The sequence below is a fragment of the Canis aureus genome, chromosome 4, assembly GCF_053574225.1.
Source record: "Canis aureus isolate CA01 chromosome 4, VMU_Caureus_v.1.0, whole genome shotgun sequence".
Taxonomy (NCBI): domain Eukaryota; kingdom Metazoa; phylum Chordata; class Mammalia; order Carnivora; family Canidae; genus Canis; species Canis aureus.
Window position 1 is genome coordinate 57,442,898 of NC_135614.1, and position 26,112 is coordinate 57,469,009.

Genomic DNA, 26,112 nt, shown 5'->3' on the forward strand with positions numbered 1-26,112 from the left:
GCATTTTTAGAATGAAGACTCAGATTCCTGGCCTAGGCCCAGGGGAGGAGGGGGTCTATAATCTGGCCTCTCTAATCAGCAGGACTATCAGGAGCCATGCTGGTCTTCTTTTGTCTGCTCGAATGCACCTCGGCCCTCACGGTTCACAGCCCCTACACAGGCTTCTCCATCTTCTCTGGAACACTCTTTCCCTGAGCAACTTGTTTGTAAGAATCCGCTTAAAGGCCATTTCTTTGGGGGAAGCCCTTTCCCGAGCACCAGGGGAGGCCTTTGAGATTCTTGTCACACTTGTACTTACTTGTTCACCATGATCTTCCCTAGCAAAGGGGTAGACTGCAGGAAGGCAGTGTCCACAGTTCTCTTGCTTAGCACTCTGGGTATATTCCTCAGCAACCAGCTTGCTAGTGCTAATTACCCTACTTGTTGATTAAATCAATGAGAGAAGAGAGATAAACTCTTGCAATACACTTCAAAGACCTCAGAAAGCAGAAGAGTTCTGTATTTCTGTAATTTCAGAATATAGCACTATTTTATACCCAAATATAATAATATAAGCTTATAATGATGTCTCCAAGTTGGTGACAAAAAAGGCTCTCTTTAGTGTGCTATATAAGAGGAAGTGGCACTGAAATTCATAAAAAAAAACTATTTCCATTAAAATAGTCAAATTGAAAAAAGTCTACATATAATGGGAACATTATCTAAAAAAACAAAACACTTAACAAAATACCTATTGATGCAAGATAAACAAAGTATTACTCTACTTTGAATTAATGTAAGCTCTATTTATGAATTTTTATATTACGAATGGGTACATTTCATTTTCCCCCATCTTATGCAGTCCCCAGGAGATTCACGGGTAATAAAACAAATGAATTTCTTTCTCCATTAGGCTACCATTGCCACTTTCAAATGGCTCCTTGCCCATACACTCTAATATTTTTCTCATAATAAGTGGTGAAGCCTTCAGCCTTCTCATTTATCTTAACCACCTGCTTTTGTGTTTCAGGGGAGACAAGTAATATAATACCTTCAATCTATATCAGGGAAGGAGGTAAGTTGAGGCAAAGATGATAAATGATTTAAGTTCACACAATTATTCAGTATTTACCCATCCATCTTTATCAATGAAGCAACAAATATTTAGTGGCTGCTAACTTGGTGCCAAGCTCTGTTTTAGTTGCTGGAAATATAACAGGAAATTATAAGGTCCCTGTTTTCATGTAACTGATACTCTACCTGAGAGAAATAGCTGATTGACAAGTAAGCAAAGACATACAAAATTAATATCAAATAGTGCGGTAGACTGAATGTTTGTATCCCCTCATATGCATATGTTAAAATGTACCCCCTAGGTGTGGTATTAGAAGGCGTAGCTTTTGGGGAGGTGATTAGATCATGAATGTGAAGCCCACACGAATGGAATTAGTACCCTTATAAGAGCCCCAGAGAGGTCTCGCCCCTTTCTACCTTGTAAGGACACTGCGAGAAGACGACCATCTGTGAGTTAGGAAGCGGGTTCTTGCCGGACACCTAATCTGTTGGCACCTTGATCTCGGACTTCCCAGCCTCCAGAACTGTGAGAAATTGTGTGTTGTTTAATCCACCCAGTCCATGGTATTCCATTCTACAGCCCGAATGGACTAAGGCAGATAGTGACAAATGCTGTGATGATAATAAAAGAGTTATGTAACCCCAACTCTAACCCCAGCCCTGGGTGAACATACTGTGTCGTGGTCGGAGATGTCTCTCTGAAACAGGGACAAATGAGCTGAGATCTGCTCATCAAACAGAAGCCAGTGAAGGGACCACGTGGGGGAAGATAACTATGGGCAGAGGGAACAAGATCAGAGGTTTTGAGGTGGGAGCAAGCTTGATGTGTTTGAGGAACAGCAAGGAAGTCAGGATGAAAAGGTGTAATGATTGAGTTGGAATAGTAGGTGATGGGCTGAAACACACAGGAAGGACCTAACTTCTACAGGACCTGGAGGCCATGGAGAGGAGTTTGGATTTTCTTCTACAGTTTTCTTCCAATGATGGGAAACACTGTAGAATATAAGCAGAGGATGACATGATGTGATTTATTCTTTTGAAAGTTCATTCTGGATGACCTGGGGAGAAGAGTGGAAGCAGGGAGCTCGGAGGGGCCTCAGAGAGCAAAGGCAAGAGGTGATAGTGTCTTGGACTAGGACAGTGTCAATGGAAGTAGAGAGTAGTGAGTGGATTAGATACATTATTTTTTGAACTGAGACAGAATTTGCTGATCTATTGGATGTGAAGAGTTAGGCAAATTGAGTCAAGGATGACACAGGTTTTTGGCTTGAGCAAATGAGTAGATGGTGGTGCCATGTGCTGAGAGAAGATGGTGGGGGTAGAAACTAATGTATTCTTTTGTTATCAGGGCAAGGGATCAAGACTTCTGTTTTGGGTGTATTAATTTTGAGATGCCTTTTAAAGATGCCTGGCCAAGTGGAGATGCCAAGTAGGGAGGTGTTAGATCCGTAAGTCTGGAAGAGAGCATTTAGAGCTGAAAATAGCCATTTGGGAGTCATCAGTATGAGAATGGCATTTAATACTTTGAAAGTGGGTGATGCTGCCAAAGAAGAGAGTGCTGTTGGGGAAGGGACAGTTATATTTCCCAAGCCCTCATCCCTAAGTCCCAAACTGACCAATGGTCATGGTCATATCCTGTAACACAAGACTTTCATTCCTCCTATTGCATTAAAATAAGCAAACATTTACTGTCTCTTCTATATGAAAGGTGTTACCCCAGGGGCTAAAAGATAGGTGACTAATACATGATGCCGTTTCTCAATCTGCTCACTACCTGGCAAGGAAAGAATATAATATAAAAGGAAGGATATGTTAGTGTATTTCTAAGGGAATAGAAATATACTCAAATGATAAACTTGGGGAGACAGATTGGGAACAGATCCCGGAAGGCTAAGAAATTGGATTTGTTTTCTGCGTAGACAATAGGACACCATTGAAGATTCCCGAGTTCCATGATCAGATTAATCCACATCCTTCCTATGCATGACTTCTTCACCCTTTTGTATCTAGTTCAAATCTCACCCCAACCACAAAATATTGCCCATCCTGAGATCAGTGACTTTTCATCTTTAGCTCTTCTGCATTTGTTATCTAGTGCTAATCCATTTAGCACTAGATGATACACTGTCTCTTTCAGGTGGTTTACTGTAGAAACATCTTACCTTTTCCACAGTTCTATAAATTCCTTCTAAATGGGATCCATGCATTATTATTTTTTAAAGATATTATTTATTTATTCATGAGAGACACACAGAGAGAGGCAGAGAGAGAGGCAGGCTCCATGCAGGGAGCCCGAAGTGGGACTCGATCCCAGGACTTCAGGATCATGCCCTGGGCCGAAGGCAGGCGTCAAACCACTGAGCCACCCAGGGATCCCGGGATCCATGTATTAAATCCAATAGTTTCTTGCTCAAGGATAGGAACGTGATAAGTCCTCAAGCAATGCCTCTTGCTTCAAGTGTCACTTTAGGAAATTCTTCTCTGACCTCCGATTAGATGAGGTTTCTTTGTTCTAGGCTTTCATTGAATCATTTTGTAGTACACTTTGCAGTTTTTAATTATATACCCTCTGTGCAACTATTTGAATAGGCTGTACATTCCAAAGAGCAGAGATCACCTCTGATTTTGCTTGTGGTAGCATCCCGAGTTTGTGTGTAACAAACATTTGTTGAGAAACTGAATAGGCATGGCCTTTGGTGCTCAAGGGGCCAGGGGGTTCTAGTGGAGTAGCCTCAGGCATGGTTCACCTGTCTGCTGGCAGTTTCTGAAAGAGCAATGACATCCACACGGCAAAACTACTGCACAGAGGGAGTATCTACTGATGAACTTCCCGTTTGCTTAGGGACAAACTATTTCCCAGGGGGTGGCTTTTCTATCGGAAGGAGGCCCCTCAAAGGCTGATTTATCATCACTTAGGGCACTTGAGTCCTCCTTTTTGCACAGCTGAGCAGGAGGCAAAGCAGAGTTCCCAACTGTCAGGAAGAATAAGCACGCTGGCAGTAGCCGCAGATCTTCCAGGCAGATGGAGCAACATATGTATATTTACATATATATTTCCTAATCAATAGGTTCCAGCAAAAACATGAAAACTCAAGAACATGATTGGAATTTAAGGAACTCTGAAAGAGTTTAATTCCTTAACGAAAATTAGCACAATTGTTTCTTTAGCTGACAGATGACTTTGGGACAAAATAGTGCTATTGAATGATCAAACTTTCCTCCCTAAATATGTAAATCTCATCTTCCAAATTAGGTACTTCTCGCATTTCTTCATTAAACAATACATTTCTGGGGCCAGCCAAAACAAGCTTGGAAATCTTTTAACCATATTTCTGGCCCCTGCCTGCTTCTCTCTCTCACTTCACCAGCCACAAGGCCTATTTCTTCTTTTTCTAACAGGCCAAACTTGTCCCCTAGGAGCTTTGTCATTGCTTGTTCTTTTGCCTGGAATGCCTCTTCCCCTAACCTTTGAATGTCTGGATCCTCATCAGTTGGGTCTCAACCCAATGCCTTCTTTGGAGAGGGTTCTATAACGCTGATTAAAGATACTACCTGCCAGTCACTACCACTGAGAAGTCCCTCGTCCCTGGAACCACCTGGCATATAGCAGGTGGTCAGTCAACATCTGTTAATGAAGAACTAGATTAAGATAAGACAATTATGCCCCTGCAGAATCCTATAACTTGTCTGCTATTTGAGCCATGAGTATTGGAGACAATATAAGTGATGGCTTGAAGATCTAGATTTATTGCTTCTGATTTTTGCTTTGTTGATGCATGTATCTTCAAGGAACATGGCTTGCAACTTTATCCACCACAGAAACCCATTTTGTTCCTGTTAATTCATGTGAAGATGATTTTGTTGCACATTACCAGTCATCTACAACTTCCATTCTATCCCTCCTTCCTTCATAATAGAATCCTTTAAGGCAATGTGTCCAGTTAAAAAATACACATACTCATCTCCCCAGGGTTTCTTACAGCTACAGCAAGTAGGCATGTAATCCAGCTCTTGAGGCTGAGTGACAGAAGTCAGGTGAGGCTGCAGGAAAGCTATCTTTTTCTAGATAAAAAAGATAGACTCAGCTGCTATGTGTCTTTGCCCTTTGACTTTATACCCTTTTCCCTGCCTGGAATGTAGACATAATGCGGAAGGTGAAGGAGTTGTCCTGTGTAGCATGTGTTCTCAGTGCTCTGCCCATAACCGCGCCCACCCCCTGGCACTCACCATTCCTATATTCAACACAGGCTTCTTTTCCAAAAGTTTTTGTGACTCTGAGGGGTTTTGCTGATTATATGATCATGCTACCCTATGTGTGGCAGGTTGCAAGTGCCAGTTAGTGAACTTGGGAGTAGCCCTCAATGACAGATGGGAGTTGGTGCATAAACATCTGAGCTCCTCGGCCTTCAGTTACATATACTGGGGGCAGAGAGAGCTCCCTGAGGTCTTCAGTGGGACTGAACAGCAGTGGCCCAAAGTAGTAACCCACTCATTAATGGACCCTGGATTCAGCCTCCTTTTCCCTGTCTCACTTCTTGGGGGAACCCAATCTAGGACATTTTGTGACCATGTAGATGAAAGCCGCCTAAGGGTGGAGGGGAATCTAGAAGCAGCCAGAGTCCTTAATGCTAGACTTGAGCCCTGCACCAGCCTGGGACTGACTTCCTCTGGACTTCTTATTTGAGAAATATAAACGTCTTATTTGGGTAAGCCACCACAATTGGTTTTCTATGGCATGCAGACAAATGCAACTGTAATTGAGAGACTTGGAGGAATTTTTAGTTGACTCCCAACACCACCAGTTATGGCTTCTAACAAAGCTGACACTCTGAATGCACAATTATTGTCCCCTTACACTCTATGGCATGTTACAGCTAGCTCAGTGTTTGCTTATATGTTTATTTAATGCTCATGTTAAATTTTGTGAGGTAGATAATATCAATTCCATTCTGAAGTCCAGAGAGGCCAAGTACATTGTTAAGTGGCTAGTGGTGGATCCAAGTCCAGCGATCTTTGCCATAGGGAGATAGAAACTAGGTTTTCATTCTAAGAATGAAAGCTCTGTGGTATTGAGGTAATGAGCTGTGCCGTTACGTTTCCTTTGCCTGTCTCCTCCTGAGATCCTGTGCTTTTCCATCGTCACCCTTCACTCCCATGGGACTACAGGCATTTGCTTGTACCAGAGGCACATGTCCTATGTGCCAAATATCATCAGACTTTATATACTAATTGTGTTTTCCAAAATATGTGTTAAATCCTCTTTAGGTCTTTGCCAGGAATGTTTTACGTCAGAAGTGAAAAACTGTTGCACACGTGTCTGCTAACTGCATCCTCATGGACACTGTAGGCAACACATCCATCTCAGTATGGCCCAGAGCACCAAAAACATATAAATGCTTATTAAATATTTTTAAGATTAAAATGCATAACCACAGAATTCAAGTTGGATTAAAATTTACTCCTGTTTAAAATCATTAACATCAAATTCCATCACATGTAAAAATGAATATATACTCAATAGAGGATTTCAGACAAATGAAATAGTCCATTGAACATTTAATAAATATATTCAAGCATGACTTTTTTTTTTAAAAGAAAGGACAAAATCATAATGTAAGTATTCATTAAAATGGTGACCATTTAAACATCATCTGAACCACACTAAAATAACGCTTACACTTATGAAATGTGTTGAGATGTAGGAGTTTATGTATAAAGCTGAGCATTTTCAAAATTCCCGGCCTGGATGAGAAAAGATTGTCTTCTCTTATTGGTGACTCAGGAAATATGATTTACTTGTGTTATAAGTGCTGGTGTGTTGAGACAAGGCTAGCACCCATGGCCGGCTGTGCTCTGGAAAACAAGCATGCCATGCTCCCATGCCACTCTGGGACATGGGAGACAGAGTCTGATCTGGGGTGAAGCAACATGCAGGATGTGGAGAGGAATACACCAAGGGGTTCACTGAAGCTGGAGGACCACACAGAAAGCCACGTGCTTTAACTTCAAAATGCATGCTAAGTGAGGCGAAGAAGCCAGAAATCTTTTCACAACCGTTTCAGATTGGCAACTCCCAAGGTACTCACGTAAGGGTAATTGGGAGAAATACAAATGCTTGCTGGTCCCGAATCAAGAATTTAACTATCAGAACAGATGCAACGTGAGGATACGCTTATTGAACTACCTAAAACTCAGGTTGAGTATCAGCTCAAAAAATGCCTGTCCATCTGGCATCATTTCAGCTGTCCAGGAATCTATAAAAATGTTTACATATCCATTTTTGGTAAATTCATTTCACAAAGCCATCATTTCATTTCATAAGGACAATAAGGTTCATTAAGTCACAATACAAAATTTATAAATGAGATGACAGGACTATTTAAACACATTTTCTGAGTAAAGGCATTTTCACTAACTATAAAATCCACTGAAACAAAAGATTAATTATACCACAGTTATTGTCAAAAGACTTTTAGACTGTAGTTTAAGTTCAAAAGGTTAAGGATTTTACAAAAACGTAACATGAGACTATTTATTACATATGAAGAGTATTTGATTAGATACAGAACATATTAATGTGTGGTTTTCTTCCTCTCGGAAACTAGCTTTAGAAAGTAACACCAAAAAAAAAAAAAGTAACACCAACTCCAGTTAAATTTTGACTACTGTAATTCCTTATCACTGGCACCATAATTTGGAATATTCAAAGTAACCCAGTTACCAAATAAAGTCACCATTACGTTTCTAAAGTTAATTTAACCAGGACACACTGGAGTAGCCAATAGTGATACAGTATTGTGTAAACTTACAGATTTTTTTCATTAGTTCTCATATTTTTCCAAAGTCCCATTTCCCAGGACTTTGACCGTTAAATATATCTACCTTAAGGTTCCAAACACTCACATCCATTTTGAGAACTTGAGGGATAGATCCATTGGAGGTACTATCTGAAGGATAGTCAGGGAACAAACCTCAGACAAGAGACTTTTAGCATTTTTAATTTTTTAAGAAAAAAAGCCTAGGAAGGAAAAAGTGTTCTATAATCTAGGGTCTAGGGAATGGTGAAGAGCCCTTGCTCTCAAAGCCAAATGTATGAAAACAGTATTTCTTAAAGACATGCAAGTCTACAAGCCAAGGCGAGCTTTGGCTAAATGATTGGTGGTAGCTTTTGTTTGGCTCTGGAGGTTTCCATGGAAACAGCCTGAGACAGAAACGGCAGCATTATCATCTTTATCCATAATGCCATCTGATACAACTGCACACTGATTCATTCATGCTATCCAGAAGAGATGTATTATTTGTGATAAGCCTGGACAAAGGGAGGTGTGAGTTTATCTGGTTACACTCTCTATTTCCTTGCCTTCCTCCATTTGAAACCTTAAATTAAAATCCTGATAAAACCTCCTCTGAACATTTCCCTCAGAAGCCTCTAGTTCAAGTAATGGTTCAATAATCAGAAACCAAATGAAGAAACATGAAGCACCAAATGGAGCTCCACTGCCAAGTTCTTAAAAATCATATGACACCAAGCTTCCTGTAGCTGAAGAAATTATTCTGAAGAGTATTTACAATTCTATTATATTAGGCCTCAACCAGGCAAGAAATACCGTCTCAAGTATTCATTATACACAGTTGAATCAGATGGCCTCATCCATAATTTTTCTCCCTCTTTATATCTAGATCATTTTTGTGTGTATATATATCTATATACTGGTACCTATATCTATGCCTACATATTTAATATATTCACATATACCACATACCAGTATCTAATCTTATTTCAGGTTAGTGCTTCTCAGAAAGACCACAAAAGCAGCCTGAGCTCAGAATTCTCTATCTGAAGTACACAAAAATAAAAACCTCAACAACAAAGTATAAAGAAAACAAACAAGATAAGGAGGCATGCAGCCTTTAGCACCATATTAACCATCATGGAGGGCAAGAGTGTTGACAAAGTCTAAAGATGAACCCAGCTCTGAGTTTCCTCCTGGGATGAGATCCCAAACACAGAACCCTCTACGGAGTCCAGTACTTTCAAAAAGGGAAAGCCTGAGAAATTCTATTAACAGAAATGTCAAAAATCCATGATTTACCAGAGATAGATGATTTGACATTGTTTCTTATTCTAAAAGCACTGAAGACATTATTCCTTAAGAACAAATTGCTCACTTTTGGAGATCAGTTGGGAAATCACTGCCAGCTCAATGAACTAAATGATGCTTCAGTAAGTTAAAAAGACATGATATATCCCCCAAAAGGACCAATTTACTCATGGAAAGTAGTTTATTAATGAGCAGTTAGCTCCCTGATATCTGTATAACAATACAGACATTGGCTACACTAAAGAGACTCAATCTAGCACATACAATTGCACACTCCATATGGCAAAACATCTGAAAAACACCCACACGTCTATGCACTATGGCACTGGTGTGGGAATTTAAATCACAAAATAAAGTCTCAGCTTGATCCTTTCCATAAAAAGGTACTTAAAAGTCTAGGGAAGGGTTTATTTGGAGATGTGCTGATGAAATCTGGTGGTTTTAACAGGGACAGGTAAGAAGTTACAAGGCTAGAAATGACTTGAGATATCATCTAATGCAAATCCTTCAACTTAACTGGCGGGAAAAGTGAGGCCTCAGGATAAGCATCAACCCTAACCATTTGAAGAACCATGACCAGAAGAGGAGGCATGGAACTCTTAGTTTGGCACTTTGTCCATTATGCTTATCTCTCGGGTTCCTTTAAATCTTAGCTTGTGTCATTTCATCAAGCTTGAGGAAAATGACTGAGAAATATCAGATATGAAAAACACTGAATTTTTACAAAGATTTTGGCAATAAGTCACATTCTGATGTGCTTAATATTAACAAGGGGGAACCCCCAGTTATATTTTGGTAAAAATGTTATTTCCTGCATGAAATACGTTCCTTTTGTGAGAGCTATTTTTGCAGGTACTGGGATAGCTCACAGCTGACGGCTTTCATACGTCCCATCTTTGGAGTAAGAGTTTGATTCAGCAGATCCTAGATCATCAGGTGGGCTGAAATGACTGCTGTCTTGGGAATCTGTATCAATACTTTTGGTTTCTGACTGGAGGTGGACAGAAACTTGAACTGCTATCTCCTGGCCTTGTTCATTCAGAGAACCATCATCTGAATCTCCTTCTGGTGAATTACTCCGGCCCATCTCTGGGTTAATGACATAAATGCCACCTTGAGCATTCAAGGCAGGTCTCTCTTTAATTCTTTCTCCCATGTCATCAGGGTCGTCCACTCGCACAGCCTCAAACATCTCCTCAACAAAGGCCCGGCAGTTTAGAATAAGGGGTGGAAGAGGGACACTTCTTGCCAGTTCTTCAATATAACGAGCAAACTCCATCGTCTTAAATTGTGTGACTTTGGCGAGTTCTAGAGTCTTGGCTGAAGTGATGATGGGGATGCGCTTTGCAATCTCAAAGGCCTTTTGAAGTTTCTCAGCCCCTTCAGTTCTGAAGAATTCATTGATAGCCTTCTCAGTCTTACGAAGATGGCTGCTCATCATGCACAACCGTGTAACATTCAAGATGAGTGTGATTGTAAAGGCAATCAGGCAAACAATCATGTAGTAGACACTCATGTCTCCCGAGGTGAAGATAACACGAAGGGTGACAGAGTAGGAGGCATGGATTGGAGAGGTGACAAAGCATGTATAGAGCCCTCGGTCATCAAAGACTACACTGGTGATATTCAGGAAGTTATCAGAAATCAACCATTTTCCACCTGATGACCCAACAGAAATAAAAAAAATTACAGCATAAAGAATATTATTACTGAAAAAGCCAACTGCCATATTTATATATGCCACCTCTTCACGAGAGTGCTTTACCTCATCTATTAGGTTCTGCTACTTGTGTACAGAGTAGAAATTTAAACAGCCTGAAGTTAAAAAGAGAATCAAGATCTTCCTTCCTGACACAAATTATTACCATAGCTACATTTCGAGGCTAGACATAGCAAGCCTTTCAGGGAGATAGTTATATCCTATAATGCTAAATGAATAATCTTAAAAAAAAAAAGTTTATATGTATGTACCAATACATTTTCATATAATAGAAGAAAATGCCTCAGAAATGCAAAATAATGGTTATTTCTGGGGTAATGAGTTGAGTGATTACATTTTCTTCTTTTTATTTAACTGTATTTGTTTACTTTTCATAACAAGACAAAAATTAAAAAAAAAATACAATCCTACCAGTTTAGTGCATTGTCTAACTACTAACTAGTAAATATGGCATGGCTTGCACATGTTAATTTATTTTGTTAGAAAAGGTTTGTTGATAATGTCTTGATTTTCTGGCAAGAATAACTGAAGCACAAGCCAAAAGATACATGTCACAAGTCAGGGTAAATGAACTGCTTAGCAAAGAGAATAAAGTTGCCCTTAAGATGCCAAAAGGATCTTTGGGTTCGGTTTTAAACCTAAGACATGCTGCCTGTCTTCTATACACGAAGGCATCTTCATTCAGGGATCATGTACACAAAATACCTAAGAGTATAAAAAGCAAAGCTGATGGCCTACCTACCTTGATTCAATACCCATTTGTAACTTGGCTCTGCCTCACAATTCTGTTTGTGGTAAATTCTCAGTGTATCCTGTACTTTAGCTACACAAGCCATTCATTCAAAGTGGGATGGATGGGCCAACTGGGGGTGTAGACATGAGTCCCCATGACTAGAGGAAGTGTCTTGGAGAAGGCTGGGGGATTGCTTAAGAACCACCTGAGTGCCCAACCTTAAGATATTGCAGTTAAGAGATCTTCAAGATCTTTCATCCCTGAGATTCTATGGTTCTGAATTATTTTAGTGGTACATCAATTAGTAAGCACTCTGGATTGTGCCCATTTTTATTGTCATCAAAATTTATCTAAATTCTGTAGTTATATGCTTCTGTTCTATGAATTTGGAGCTATGAAAAGGCTATCCTATGAATCCAAAGTATGATGGAAGTACATCACTCCATTCATCAACCACTGTACTACAACCACAATGTAAACTCTCTAGCTTACTTGCTGATAATAGCTCAAGATTTATGAACCTTATACTAGACTGACGTGCTCTTTAAACTCCTTTCACTGGAGATTCATAAAATTTAATAGAATTTTCCAGAGCTGCTACTGAAAGCATCAATGATAGATGTTAGTGGTTTTCAAAGTAAAGGCAAAAAGGAAAATGAAACTGCCATTCCACTTGGTTGGTCTCATCCTAACCTAAGCTTTGTTGATGTGGTCAGTCTGTAATGATCACATTGATTGAAAAATTCAAATCTCAGAAGTGTTTGGTGAGGATCCTAGTGCCCAAAGGGAGTAGGAGTCTAGACCATTGTGTCCAAATGTGAAACCCCAAATCACGTCAAAATATACATTCTGGGCATTACTCTAGAGATCCTGAGTCAATAGATGTATACTTTTAAGAAGCTGATTAAAAATATTCTGTTCTAACAATTCAAACTCTTTAATTCCCTGGCGGGCAGTTACCCAGTTTACAGAAAGTTAAAATGTTTAGTGTATATTTTAGAAGAAAATACCATTGGTCTCTTTTTCTGTTTTCCATTCTAATATGAATAATCAAATATCCTTTATATTCCAAGAGGTTAGATTATCTTTCTAGCGAAAAAGATAAGAAAGGCCTTTTCTGAAAGTGTAGGTTATGAGCATCCTCTAATTTAATCTTTATCCAATTGATTTTTCATGATTTCTTTTTGAGGTACTTTAACACAAGCAGTCTTCAAAAAGCTCTTTCTAGCAGAATATTAGCTAGGAAATAATATTCTGATTAAGATGTGTTCACAGGTTCACAACAGCAAAAACAAGTAAAATAAAAACCTGTCAAAAAAGAGACGTAGTTGTAATATTATGTCTGGATAATTTTTAAGACTGAGACGCAAAGGCACAAGAGAAGCTTTCCCATTTTCAAGTAAATTAAGGTATACCACGGAAAGCCGTTGAGGTGGAAGAGCCTATAGAGCTCCTTCTCAGTGCCATTCTAATTCTCAGAGGGACTTAAAAGTTTTATGCACAGAGCTACACTTTTTTAAAAAACATCCTGGATTTCCTCTAAAATTTTTAGTGACTCATTTCCATACAAGATTTTAAAATTTATGACAAATTTATCTAAGTCTAGCCATAATCCTTCCTGCTGTATTCACAAAGGGCCATCACACTATCATTCACATTACAGTTTAGGTGAAAGGGGTTGTGCAGTGCACAGCCGACACAGCTGTCTGTAGCAGCCCTGAGGTAGTCTACCTTCAAAAGAAGAAAACTAGCTCACCAACACGAGAGACGTTAGCTCCCTGTCATCAAGTGAACATCTTTTAAATTTATAACTATTATTTCTTTCTTCTTCTGGTTAAGTAATTAAAATTGGTTTGCTTTTTCTCATAGCTAGAATATTGCAGGCCTTTCAAAGTTTTGACTCTTCCCCCTAAGCACCTCATCATTAAGATTCTTTGTCGAATATTTCAAGGAGACAAAACTAACAGGAAATGAGTAACCTTGATTAATTATACCCTGGCATAGTTACCTCTGCCTCTGCCATCCAGTTGCTGGCCTTTTGAGTTGTACCAACGGACATCTTCATAGTGGTTGACTGTGAGAAGACACTCGAGTGAAACACTAGTTCCTTCTTTGGCTATGATGACATCGTCCCCTGAGTGGGAACCTGCTGAGTGCTCAAAGCTTGGAGGAAATGATGAATTGAAGGAACTATTATTTGTTCCCAGTGGGGCCATTTCGTTGAAGCCAACATCTTCCAAAACAAAAGCTGCTGGCACAGTAACACTCACCACTAAAGTGAAGAGACAACAATGTGGCTTCATGGAAAAATGGGAGGAAGTCTTGTTTAGATTTGGAGAACTCAAAAGCTTCTATTCTATAACAAGAGCACGGTGGGTAATTTATTGCTTGGTATTGGGAATTTTCCAAACAAGTGGGAGATTCAGGCGTATTTTGAAATCTTCAAGATTAAAAGATGTGAGTGGATACCAACCTAAAAGAAAGCCAGATTTAAAGTTTAAGCAACAAAAACTCATAATGGGGTGAAACTTTTATGTTTTAGAAATGAATAGATGTGAAATTGATTAGAATAATTGGCTCTGACATCAGGGAGCAAAATAGAAAGAACACTACCTAAAAATCTCACACCGAGACCATAGAAAGAGCACTGAATTAGAAAATGGTAGGCAGACCTAGATTCTGGTCCTCACTGTGCTACTAACAAGCTGTTAAGACCTTGGCAAGTAGCATTCTCCCTTGGCCGTTTTCTCATCCATCAAATGAGACTAGATGAGACCTCTCTAAAGACTCTTCTAGTTCTGAAAGGCTATGATTCTATTTTACTCTGACAAATCTTATGCAACAGGGAGCCAAAAAGCCTAAAATATTTAGCTTAATGATCTTTTATTTCAACCTGCACCATCACCATCTGTTGTTGTATCAATAATGTAAATCAACTGATACATCATAATAGTAACGATGGAGTTCAAAATTTGAGCAATCCAAATACATAATATATTAGTTTTAAATAATGCAGAGATAATGTAGAAGGTAGTTTTCTGTTTGTTTTAATACTAGAAAGGAAATTGTACTATTACATATATTTAAGTAGTTATTTACTTCTGAAGCTTTAGAACCTCCCTCTTTGGCAACAATGTTAGACTAAAGAATTTTCCTTTAACACTTCCTTCAGTATTCAGAGACAAAATACAGTATATTTAACAGTTTGTGAGAATACCAAATTTTAGCTCAAAGTCTGCAAAATTAGCTCAGGGAGGAGCTGACATCTTCAATGTCTAGTTGGTAGAAATACAAATACAACTATAGAGAAGCGTGCCAGACAATAAAATATCATGAACAAAGAGCAAAATATCCCAGCTATGATTACCTTTCTGGTAATTTGATTCCTCTTTTAACTCAATGACTCTCAAAGAAAAATTTCAACTTATTTCTATAAAAGATAGGATGAAATGCCTAGCTTTATTTCCTATAAAGGCCCAAAATAATTAGTTTTGGAAATGACTCTCCTTTGTACTTTTGTAAAGATTTCTTGATCACAGAACATAAAAAGCACTGGATCATTGTATTTAGCCATTAAACTCCTCAAAGTCTGAATCACAGCAAGCTGTAAATGTCATTTAATTTTCATTAGCCCGTGAAATGATGATTGAATGATAATAATAATTTTCTATACCTTGCTATATCTTTAAAATATAAGAATGGACTTTTTATTTTTTATTTTTATTTTATTTTATTTTATTTTTTTATTTATGATAGTCACACAGAGAGAGAGAGAGAGGCAGAGACATAGGCAGAGGGAGAAACAGGCTCCATGCATCGGGAGCCCAACGTGGGATTCGATCTCCAGGATCACGCCCCGGGCCAAAGGCAGGCGCTAAACTGCTGCGCCACCCAGGGATCCCAAGAATGGACTTTTTAGAGTAAAACATAAGACTTCAAACTTTGTTATACATAGTAGCTTGAATACATGTGTTTATTTCTATTTCTTCCCCAAACCCAGCTAAAATGACACTACAGGAAATAAAGATCTTGGGCATTGGAGGGGATTTCAGAAATGGTCCAACCCATTTACTATACAGTGACTTGCTCCTTTAAATTATACTGTATGTATAGATAGAGACCAGGATTCTCTATTGAGGGAGAGTGGTGAGTGGAAACAATGGAAAGAACACTAAGTAGTAAATGACTGCCATAAGCCAGGCTCTGTGCTCAGGGCTTGACATGTGTAATTTCTCAAGTTCTTTTTCAGTACAATATATACAGTTGATGGATAAGACTTTTGTCCTTTATTCTAAACTACTGCTTCCAATTGTGAGAGGAAATGACTGTGCTTAAAAAGTGTTCTAAGTCTTCCCTAGAACTTTGATGACAAGTTCCTGTGGCTGTATCCAAGTCAATGTTTTCCCAATTTCATTCATTTCTTCTATTAGCATGATTTTTTTTAAGTCAACTCATTATTTTACTTTCACACATTTATTTTAAAAGGAAAGTCTATATCACCTTTGTAAATAAACGTTAACCGTATACATAAATATGGTGAAAACAATGTTATTAACTGCTGTCTGCTAAGGGCTCTGAGCCAGAGGCTTCCTCTCTTTGTCAGGAAAACAAAAATAAACAAAACAAATAAACCACCCACAACTCTACCTTATTCTAATACCACCTCATTTCTTATCCTGCCATCATCCTCTTCTTTCCTACCTATTCCACACTGAGTTCAGAACCACAGTTTTTAATTTAATTTAATTTTATAGAGTGTGTGAGCAGGGAAGGGGCAGGGGGAGAGGGAGTGAGGGAACCTCAAGCAGGCTCCATGCTCAGCCAGGAGCCTGGGGTGGGGCTCAGTCTCACAACCCTGAGATCATAACCCGAACTGAAATCAAGAGTTGGATGCTTAACTGACTGAGCCACCCACGTGCCAGAGAACCACAATTTTAGACTAGAGGTATACATTTTCATCTCTTCACCTGTATCTACTGAGCTCTATGTGCCAACCTTTTGTACTAGAGAACCGCCTCTGCCTTCATGGAGCTCAGTCTGGCAGAGAATACAGACACTAACTAAACACATGCAATATAGTAAATGCTGCCCAAGGTAAAGTACAGGATGCTACAGTAGTACTCAATGTGAGGAACTAAACTTGTCACAGAAAGCCCCCTTGAAAGCGAGGTGTGCAACAATACCTGAGGGATAAATAAGAATTGAAAATGGAAGAGAAGGGCAACCTAGGTGGCTCAGCGGTTTAGTGCCACCTTCAGCCCACGGCATGATCCTGGAGACTCGGGATCAAGTCCCACATCGAGCTCCCTGCGCGGAGCCTGCTTCTCCCTTTGCCTGTGTCTCTGCCTCTCTCTCTCTCTTTCTCTCTCTGTCTCTCATGAATAAACAAATAAAATCTTTAAAAAAAAGAAAAAGAAAATGGAAGAGAAGTGTTTTAGTAAACGGACAGAGGAAAAAGCAGAGGGATCACTGGTTAGGAGGTGCTCAGGAAGAAAAGCTACAAGTTGTGGTAATAAGAAGGGGTGGCCTGAGCGTGCTGGGTCTGACTCCTGATTCTGGAGGGGAGCAGTCTGGGCCAATGGCAAATCTGGAGGTGGACTTTCGGAACTGGAGTGGGAGGCTGAAGTGAGTGAAGGAGATAACTCTCCAATAAGAAGAAGTCAGGGAACCCTGGGTGGTGCAGCGGTTTAGCGCCTGCCTTTGGCCCAGGGCACGATACTGGAGACCCGGGATCGAATCCCACGTCGGGCTCCCAGTGCATGGAGCCTGCTTCTCCCTCTGCCTGTGTCTCTGCCTCTCTCTCTGTGTGACGATCATAAATAAATAAAAATTAAAAAAAAATTTTTTTTTTTTAAAAAAAGAAGAAGTCAAAGAATGTGGAGGCTCAAGATAGGGTAGATTACCTGTAAGAAAGGGAATGTCCCCCCAGGTTCAAGGCAGCTAGAGTAGAAGACACCGGAAATAGAAAAAAAAAAGGACTCTCTCTCTGCTGAGATGCAGGAGCTTTAGAAGAATAAACAGCCTCTATATGAGAGGGCTGTGGGGCAAGCAGTGTCCTGGCAGTGTTACTGCCATGTGGAATTCCTTCATGTAGCTTCCCTGAGTCTCAAGTCCTGGCTCTCCCTCCCACGTGGTCCAGAGTATACCTGGATGCAGGCTGGCTTTTCCCCCAACCCCTGTAGCTCTCACATTATACTACTCATTGGCAGTCCATCCCCTCTCACTTAGGAGTCCCTTAAGCACGGGGACTGTATTTTTTATTGCTATACTTCAAAACTAGCACATATTCAATAAATGTTTACTCATGGAAATTCATTTAAATTTGATAAAGTAAATAAAAAATCTTTAAAAAATAAATTTGAAAAAGTATGTGATATATCTTTGTAAACTGAAGAATGTTACATAATAGGGATCATAATTATGCAAACTGACATGCATTTACTAGCACTTACTATACTGAGACAGCCAATGTTAACAATCCAGAGAACTTAAGAGGCATAGTGCCTAAAGGCAGTACTTGGGTCAACCCCAACTCCCAAAGTCTTCATTCACCATCTTGTCCTAGAAGGAAATAGTAGGGATAAAGGATTACCAAGCCCAGGTTGACTACTAAGATCACCAGAGAGCTTGTTAAAAATACAGATTCCTGGGTTCCACCCTAGCTCTAGTGAATAAGAACCTCTGGACTTGGACTTTGGAATTAATGGTGTTTAATTAGCTCCCTGGATGATTCTGAGGCAGAGGGCCCATGGATTGGCGTACTGAGGCTATGACTATATTTCCTCATTTCCTCTACCACAGCATTGCCCAATGGTGGTACAGACTGAACACTTCCAAGAAGAGAGAATTATCACTCATGTTCCATTCTGGACTTTGATTACCCTGGATCAGTGGAACTACAGGCCTCTGAAAAAGGCGGAGTAGCAGGGAGATTCAGAGTACAGTCTCCAGAGCCAGATTTCCTGGATTTGAATCCTGACAGACTCTAATCAGCCTTGCAACTTTTGTAAATGACTTAATCTGCCTGTCTGGGTACCCTCATCTTTAAAATGGAGAAAATAATAGTGCCTGTTCTATAGGACTGTTGTGAGGTTTGAGGAAATTATCTGTATAAAACACAGGCTCTGGCAATAGTAATCACTGAGTAACCTCTAGTAATTATTATTGTCTTTTTAGATAGTGTGCTAAAATCTACATCTGATAATAAAACCATTATTTAAGATAAATGGAACACTTTTACTCAGAATACTATGCAACCATTTAAAAATCTTGGTGGGGAGAGGGGGAAACGCTATTACGTAATTTCAATCTGTAATTTTAAATTTCACGTTTTGCTTTCGCTTACTGCAAATAAGTAATAATGTGGATCAACCAGGCATTTTAAACTGAACTTGGGAGTCCAACCATGATGTTACGTTGTTTTTGTGAATTCTGAGTTTGCAGTAAATAATCTCTGTTATGATGTGCCTGGCTTACCTTTCCCTTTTTTGAGACCTGCCTTTATGTTCCAGGGCCCAAGAGGAAGTCAACCCTTTGGACGACTAAACTAATCAGAAGCTTTGATCTTGGAATTTGGATTTGAGACATGGTGGGTTAGGGCCATTTGAGAAAGAGAAGGTGTTGAGGCAGTCAGGTCTGAGCCACATGAAACAGAAGCAGAGAGACAGGATCACACAGATGCAGAAGGGAGAGAAAGTGGTGAAAAGAAGCGAGGGGAACAGAGGGGAAGAGAAAGAGACACACTAAAGTGCTGCCTCCTGACAGAATTCTACTTCCTCCAAGATTATTATTATTTTTTAAAGAAATAACCATCCATATACAATTTCATTCAAAATTAGAACCACAAAAATTGGGGCACCTGGGTGGCTCAATGGTTGAGCATCAGCATTTAGCTCAGGTCGTGATTCTGGGGTCCTGGGATCAAGTCCCACATCAGGTTCCCTCCAGGGAGCCTGCTTCTTCCTCTGCCTGTGTCTCTGCCTCTCTCTCAGAATGAATAAATAAAATAATAATAAAAAAAGAACCACAAAAATTAAGACTAAATGTAAAAACAAGAAAGGAAATGGACAAATGGGGCAGCCCCGGTGGCGCAGCGGTTTAGCGCCGCCTGCAGCTCAGGGCGTGATCCTGGAGACCCTGGATCGAGTCCCACGTTGGGCTCTCTGCATGGAGCCTGCTTCTCCCTCTGCCTGTGTCTCTGCCTCTCATTCTCTCTCTGTGTCTCTATGAATAAATAAATAAAAAATATTAAAAAAAAAAAAAGGAAATGGACAAATGGTTAGGTAGGAGAAGAAAGATTCAGTTCAGCAAGTGACTAAATTGTGGCTGTGGCTACCAGGCAATACTCATCATGGATATCAACCTCCTCTCCTCCTTATCCACTGGAACGTGGAACACAAACTGCCCATGTGGTCAAGACTTGTGGTGCCTATTCTGTATAGAAACAACCATTTGCCTCTATTAGAAGTTTAGAGAAACCTACAAGACAGGTCTAGAAAAATACTATGAACACTCTTAAACTGCTCTTAGGTCAAAGGTGGCAGATGTAGCCTGATCTGTTGATTTTATCTGTTGATTTCTTTCTGTTGCCAGAAGAGCAATAGGTCCTATACTCTCCTTCTATGTCTGGTCAATAAAGGCAGGCCCAGCCTGAGCACTTCGTAATCATACCATGGGCATCCCAAACACAAAGGACTTCTAGTCTGAGCTACCAAGACACAGTCTATTTGCAGATAAGAGGCTGATGCTGTTGAGCAGCTGGGAGAGAAAGCGATGAAGGTATGGGTCCAAGAAGGTTGCAGTGACAGAAAACAGAGTGAAGGAACAAATCACCTTTGGGATCAGGACAGCTCTTCATACTAAATTTCCTTGTGTCAGAATCAGTCTGCTAATTTCAACAAAAATTACACTGACTATAACCATTCTACTCACGCTGGTGTAATAATTTTCAAACAGCTCCGGTAAATCAGGGGCCCACCACGCCCAAGATGAAGTACTGGGTGCTAAAGGGATGCCCAGGGTATTAGGATACTGTCCCTCAGGAATTTACACACTAGTTTTGGGACTTATTGTGACAATATCATGCCTGTTATTATTATTTTTAAGTAGACTCCATGCTCAAAATGTGGCTTGAATTCACAACCCTGAGATCAACAGCTGCATGCTCTACCAACTGAGCCAACCAGGTACCCTTGCCTGCTATTTCTTAATGCTGCAGCTGACATTTAGAGGAGAAGAGGAAAGAGTTCAAAAAGGAAAATCAAAGTGCCACCTTCTTACAAACAGTTATAAAGGGCTATGCTATGTTTGTGGGTGAAGTTACTTGGTAGAATGTTTCATTAGCTTTCTTCAGCATTAAAAAGAATAACAGAAAAGTGTTACTCAAATTTAATCCAACTCCTTTTTCATCTTTTAGGTACAGTAAAATATAAGCTTTTCTAGGATCATGAATAATCAGAAACATAGATGACTCTACCTGACAGAACCATTCTAAATATTGGCTGTATCACAAAAAAAAGAAACAAAGAAACAAAGAAAAGCCCCTAAGCTGTCATCCCTGACAGATTGCTTTGTTGCTGTTCCTGCCAACTTCAGAGAGAAGAAATATTTCCATTCTGCTTCAATTCTCAACAGAAGTAAATAAGGAAGTAATGTGGCTGATTTCCGTTCTTGTGGCTCAATATTAAGTTGGCTGAGGAAACTGCTGTTTGCAGAAATAGTTCTGGGATAACACAAAGTTGGGAAAAACACTGATGCCCAGATGGTATTGGTCTCAAGTATACTGGGATATTAGTGCTTTATTCTCCATAATTAGATGTGTTCTAGATTGTATTTACAGCTTATCTACTCTTCTCTACTGGCACTGTTACACTTGAAAAATGAAGTTCCCCCATGCCTGGCACACAAATGGTCAAAGTGGCATTCTGAATTGGCAAGGGGGAAAAAAAGCAACTGAAAAGCAGATTGTTAGTACTCTTCCATCCGTTGCAAAGAGCAAACATAAAACTCTCCTGCTTATACTCAACCATTATTATAGAGATCTGAACCATAAAAAGGTTAGTAATATTCCAACAGAAATCATAATTTTGAGGATCATTTTCTGAAAAGTTCCTAATTAAAATAGCCCTTATGCTGCCAGTAGTAACTTGGAACTATCACACACCTCATAACTGGTTTGGACACTCAGCTCAAACTTCAATGTATTTTCTGGCCCCCTGAAAAACACCTGTGACTTATATTCTTTTGCCATTAGCATTTGCTGAAATTACTGAATGCAAATGACAAAGATATGGATGTAGGATGTAACAGGCCTAGGTTTACGATCATCTTACCTACTTTTTTTTTCTCTATAGTCTAAAAAATTAAGCTTGGTATAACTAAAACAGAACTTCTCATTCTCACCCTCACATCTACTTGTCCAATATATACATATCTTAGATCATGGCCACACAATATAATTCTTTGTTTTGCAAGATCAAAGTTACAAGATCATCATGGCTTCTTGGTTAGTAGCTTGGACTGAAGGGCCTGATCCCATACCTGGATGAAGCTGTGGGTTTGCGAGGCCTTAGTTTTCATATATACTGAATAAGATTATTAACAGTAATGACCTCATAGGGTAGTTGTGAGCATTAGATGAACTAATGTGGGTATATTATAAATACATGCTATTGTTAATATTATTCCACTTCCTAGATGTTTTCCCACCCTAGTTCACAGTCCTTTTACCTTATCTGGGCACCATACTATTCTTTTAATTTCTAAATGGGTCTCATTAACTCCAACTATACTCCAAACACTGCTCCTCTTAGAACTGGTCCTAAACATAAATCCAACAAAGTCATGGTGATTTAAAAATCCATTGATTTTCTACTGCTCAAGAGAGAAGCTTCAAATTTTGGTCAGATATCCATATTCAGGTGGTAGAACAGAAATAGCCAGATGAAGCCCAGCGGTACCTGCGTGCAGAGTAATGGCTTGCTGAAGGAATGAATAGGTCTAGAAATCTGGTCTTCAGTTACACCTCTGTCACCAATTAGCTATGCTCTTGTAGGGGCCTCTTTCCTCAGCTAGAGGCTAATTATCATTATCATTCCTTTCTTTGCTTAAATCCTATAGTCTTCCCAGCTTCCTCCAGTCATGGCTCAAAGCCTTAACTACACTCGTTTCCCTCTCTAATCTCTCCAAATAACTTTTTACTTTAAAGTTAGGTTCTAGTTGTCCCTTTTACTTGAAACTTCCTGCTCCTCCCCACTAGTATCTTCCTGTGGAAACTCCACCCTCTGTACTGTATCCAACTCAAATTTCACCTTATTCTAGAAGCCTGCTCAACTTTTACCCTCTTCATTTTGGATGAATTTCTTTTATTCGGTCAGTCACCTAGCACATTGAAAAGTACTCAATTGTAAGACTTACTGGATTCCTTCTTTTATCAGTTATCTATTTGTCCAAAAGACCGTAAGCTTACAGATCAGCATCTAAAAACTTTTTCATTCTTTAGCATAAGACTGGATTCAACATTTTGAATTCAGATGCTCATCAACTTGGCAGTTAGAAAGGTACTTGCCACCAACTTCTTACTGGCTTTCCAGAGTCTCAGGCTCTGGAAAGTGTTAATGGAGATTTTTGAAGATATGGAAGCATAGCTTTTAAAATTTTAGTGGGGGGATCCCTGGGTGGTGCAGTGGTTTGGCGCCTGCCTTTGGCCCAGGGCGCGATCCTGGAGACCCGGGATCGAGTCCCACGTCGGGCTCCCGGTGCATGGAGCCTGCCTCTCTCTCTCTCTCTCTCTCTCTCTCTCTCTCTGTGTGACTATCATAAATAAATAAAAATTAAAAAAAATTAAAATTTTAGTGGGGAAAATAGTCTAGAGTGAATTTGATCTGTACCTGGTTTTCTTAAATTGCAATTTTTGAGAACTTATATCAAATTAACCCGTGCTGCTTGTTAAAATGAATATTTCTTGGTCCCACTCAGACTTGCTGATTTGGCATCTCTAAGTGTAAGGCCAAGCATCTGCTTTTTCATGTGCATAGTTTTAATGACTTACAAATCAAGCCCATATTTCCTTTGATTGTCATGACAATATTGCAATCCAGTGATTCTCAAAGTGTAGTGGTACAGGGGCTCCTGGGGTCCCTGAGACTTTTTCAAAATGATTTTCATAATAATACTAGGATCTTATTTGCCTTTACATTCTCATTCTCACACAATATGGTGTAATTTTCCAGAAGCTACATGATGAGTGCTAACATAAGAGAATGAATTCAGGAGATAACGAGAATCTAGCTATCTTCTATTAAACCAAATATTAAAACGACTTGCAATGATTTTTTGTTTTGGAAAATATTTTTTCATAGAAATGCTATGTATGTTAACACGTAATGAATTTATTATCTCAAATAAATAACTGAAAGTTGTTTTGATACCTAGAACGGTAAACACTGATAGATATAAGTCGCATGCACAAACTCTTTGGTGTTCTCAATACGTCTTAAAAAGTGTAAAGGGATCCTGAGACCAAAACGTTTGAAAACTGCTGCTATAATTATTATTAGCACTATTTTAAATGCAAGGCACAATTAAGTGACTTACCGAGATTCCATTTTTGAACCCCAAATTCTATGCAATTTCCATTACCACAGGAAATCAGAGAAGACTACCTATTTTATACTTTTACAAATTTGTTATCTTTTTTTTTCTTTTGAATAGGGATTTTTATTTTTATTTTTTAAAAAAAGATTTATTTATTTATTTATTTATTTATTCATTCATGATAGACCTAGAGAAAAAGAGAGCGCGGCAGAGACACAGGAGGAGGGAGAAGCAGGCTCCATGCAGGGAGCCGGATGTGGGACTCGATCCTGGAACTCCAGGATCAGGCCCTGGGCCAAAGGCAGGCGCTAAACCACTGAGCCACCCAGGGATCCCCTGAATAGGGATTTTTAACCAGCTACCAGGTGACAGTGATGCCCTTAAGTTTAAAAGAACCACCATGAAAAGCAAAGGCCCTAGCTGTTTTAGGAAGTGACAATTATTATATACGGACATTGAGATGATAATTCTGAAGGCAACAGATGGGGTCGGGAGACTTGGGTTCTTAAAAGATCAAATCCCTTCCCTTCCCTGGAACTTCACTTTTCACATCTGTACACTCAAGGGGTCTCTAGTGCCTCTTTCTGGCTCTCAGTCCCGGTTGCATGCATTCTCACCGCTCAAAGACAACTGAAGAGATTCACCTTAATCTTAACAGTCATACTTAAATCAGAGCATATGAAGCTTCTGCAGAGAAACCTTCAATCGTTCCCCCGTTGTTTCCAAATAAAAGTCAAACTCCTCGTCCTGGCTCATAGACACTACAAGATTCGGCCCACTGAAGTCTCTGGCCTCATCTTCCTTCCTCTTTTTGGGCAAGTAACAGCGGCCTTTTTTTTTTTTTTTTTTTTTTTTATCTTTTCCTTGACCCTAAGTTTGTTACCACCACGAGGCCTTTCTTTGCATTTGCTATTTCCTCCGCCTCCAATGCTCTCAACAGCTTCCTAAGGATCACCCTCCCTGTTCCGTATCACATGATGCTGTTTAATTTTCCGTAAAGTGTTCAGAATCATCATTTTCCCTCCACCGCCGTGTTAGACCATAGTGTTTGCTTGCTGACTTGGTTACCGCCAACAAACTGGGAGCAGGGCCGGGGGTGGCTCGTAACCCAGTGCTGTCCCCCCGATGCCCAGGTAGCGCCCGGCTGGTAGCTGATGCTCCGTAGAGCGACGACGGCGGAACTCCTGCAGCTCAAGCCTCGCCTTCAAAAGGGCGGGGACATCCTCGTCACCCCCACGCCGGACCCCGACCCACCGGTTCAGACTCCTGCCTCCGCGCCCCCCCGCCCCGCCCAGTGGCTCCCCGCACGACCCCGACTGAAGCTTCACTTACCAGACCCGCAGCTCAGCTAGCGCTGGCCGGAGCCGCGGCTTGACCCGGAAGTGCTCTTGGGCAGGCGGGGCCGCCTCCGCACAGAAGGCGAGTACTTCCGGGGCAGTAGGAGCGGCTCCTCGGCGGCGGCGGCGGCGGCGGCGGTGAGGGTGGCGGTGGGCTGGGTGCGGGGCTCCCGGGGAGGAGGCCGGCGCGGTGCGGGCCGGCTGGGGACTCGCGGCCAGGCCGTGCGGGCGGCTGCGGAGGGGGAGGAGCGGCCCGGGCCGGGCGGCCGGCACTTCGCGGCTGGACGCGCTTTGGGTTGCCGAAGCGCTACGCTGGCGTGAGGGGCGCTCGTCGTGGAAGTGGGGAGCGCGGGTTGGCCGCGGGCGTCCGGCGTGGACCCGACCTGGGTGTGGGGACGCTGAGCCCACCCGTGCGTCCGCCCGGGGACCGGGCTGTTAACGACAGTCGTGGCCCCGCCAGCCTCCGCCCGCCTGGCCTCGTCCGGCGGCGGCGTGCGGGGTCCGCCCTGCGCCCCTCGCGTGCTTGTGCGGGTGGCGTCGGGGCCGCGTGGGAACCCCGGCGGGCGGCGTCGG

General features: G+C 40.7%; 2 protein-coding genes across 6 annotated transcripts in view; one reads left to right on the top strand and one right to left on the bottom strand.

Moving 5' to 3' along the window:
- Positions 1-6,490: 6,490 nt before the first annotated feature.
- On the bottom strand, positions 6,491-25,682 carry MFAP3 (microfibril associated protein 3). 3 transcript variants are annotated; one of them, XM_077895790.1, is made up of 5 exons: positions 25,535-25,631; positions 19,467-19,831; positions 18,061-18,169; positions 13,617-14,081; positions 6,491-10,814 (listed from the first exon to the last, which is right to left on the bottom strand). In XM_077895790.1, the coding sequence occupies exons 4-5, from the start codon at positions 13,909-13,911 to the stop codon at positions 10,021-10,023; spliced, it is 1,089 nt and encodes a 362-aa protein (XP_077751916.1). In that variant the 5' UTR covers positions 13,912-14,081; positions 18,061-18,169; positions 19,467-19,831; positions 25,535-25,631; the 3' UTR covers positions 6,491-10,020. The 3 variants fall into 3 exon arrangements, with proteins under 3 accessions (XP_077751916.1, XP_077751917.1, XP_077751915.1); XM_077895791.1 differs by lacking the exon at positions 18,061-18,169; XM_077895789.1 differs by lacking the exons at positions 18,061-18,169; positions 19,467-19,831 and having other exon boundaries at positions 25,535-25,682.
- FAM114A2 (family with sequence similarity 114 member A2) overlaps positions 25,602-26,112 on the top strand; it is a 33,507-nt gene continuing 32,996 nt past the window's right edge. The window contains exon 1 of one of the 3 annotated variants that reach the window (XM_077895788.1): positions 25,602-25,674. The gene's annotated coding sequence lies outside the window, so the exon portion shown is untranslated. Of the gene's footprint in view, positions 25,684-26,112 lie in introns of all 3 variants that reach the window. The other 2 variants (XM_077895785.1, XM_077895786.1) reach the window with 2 other exon arrangements.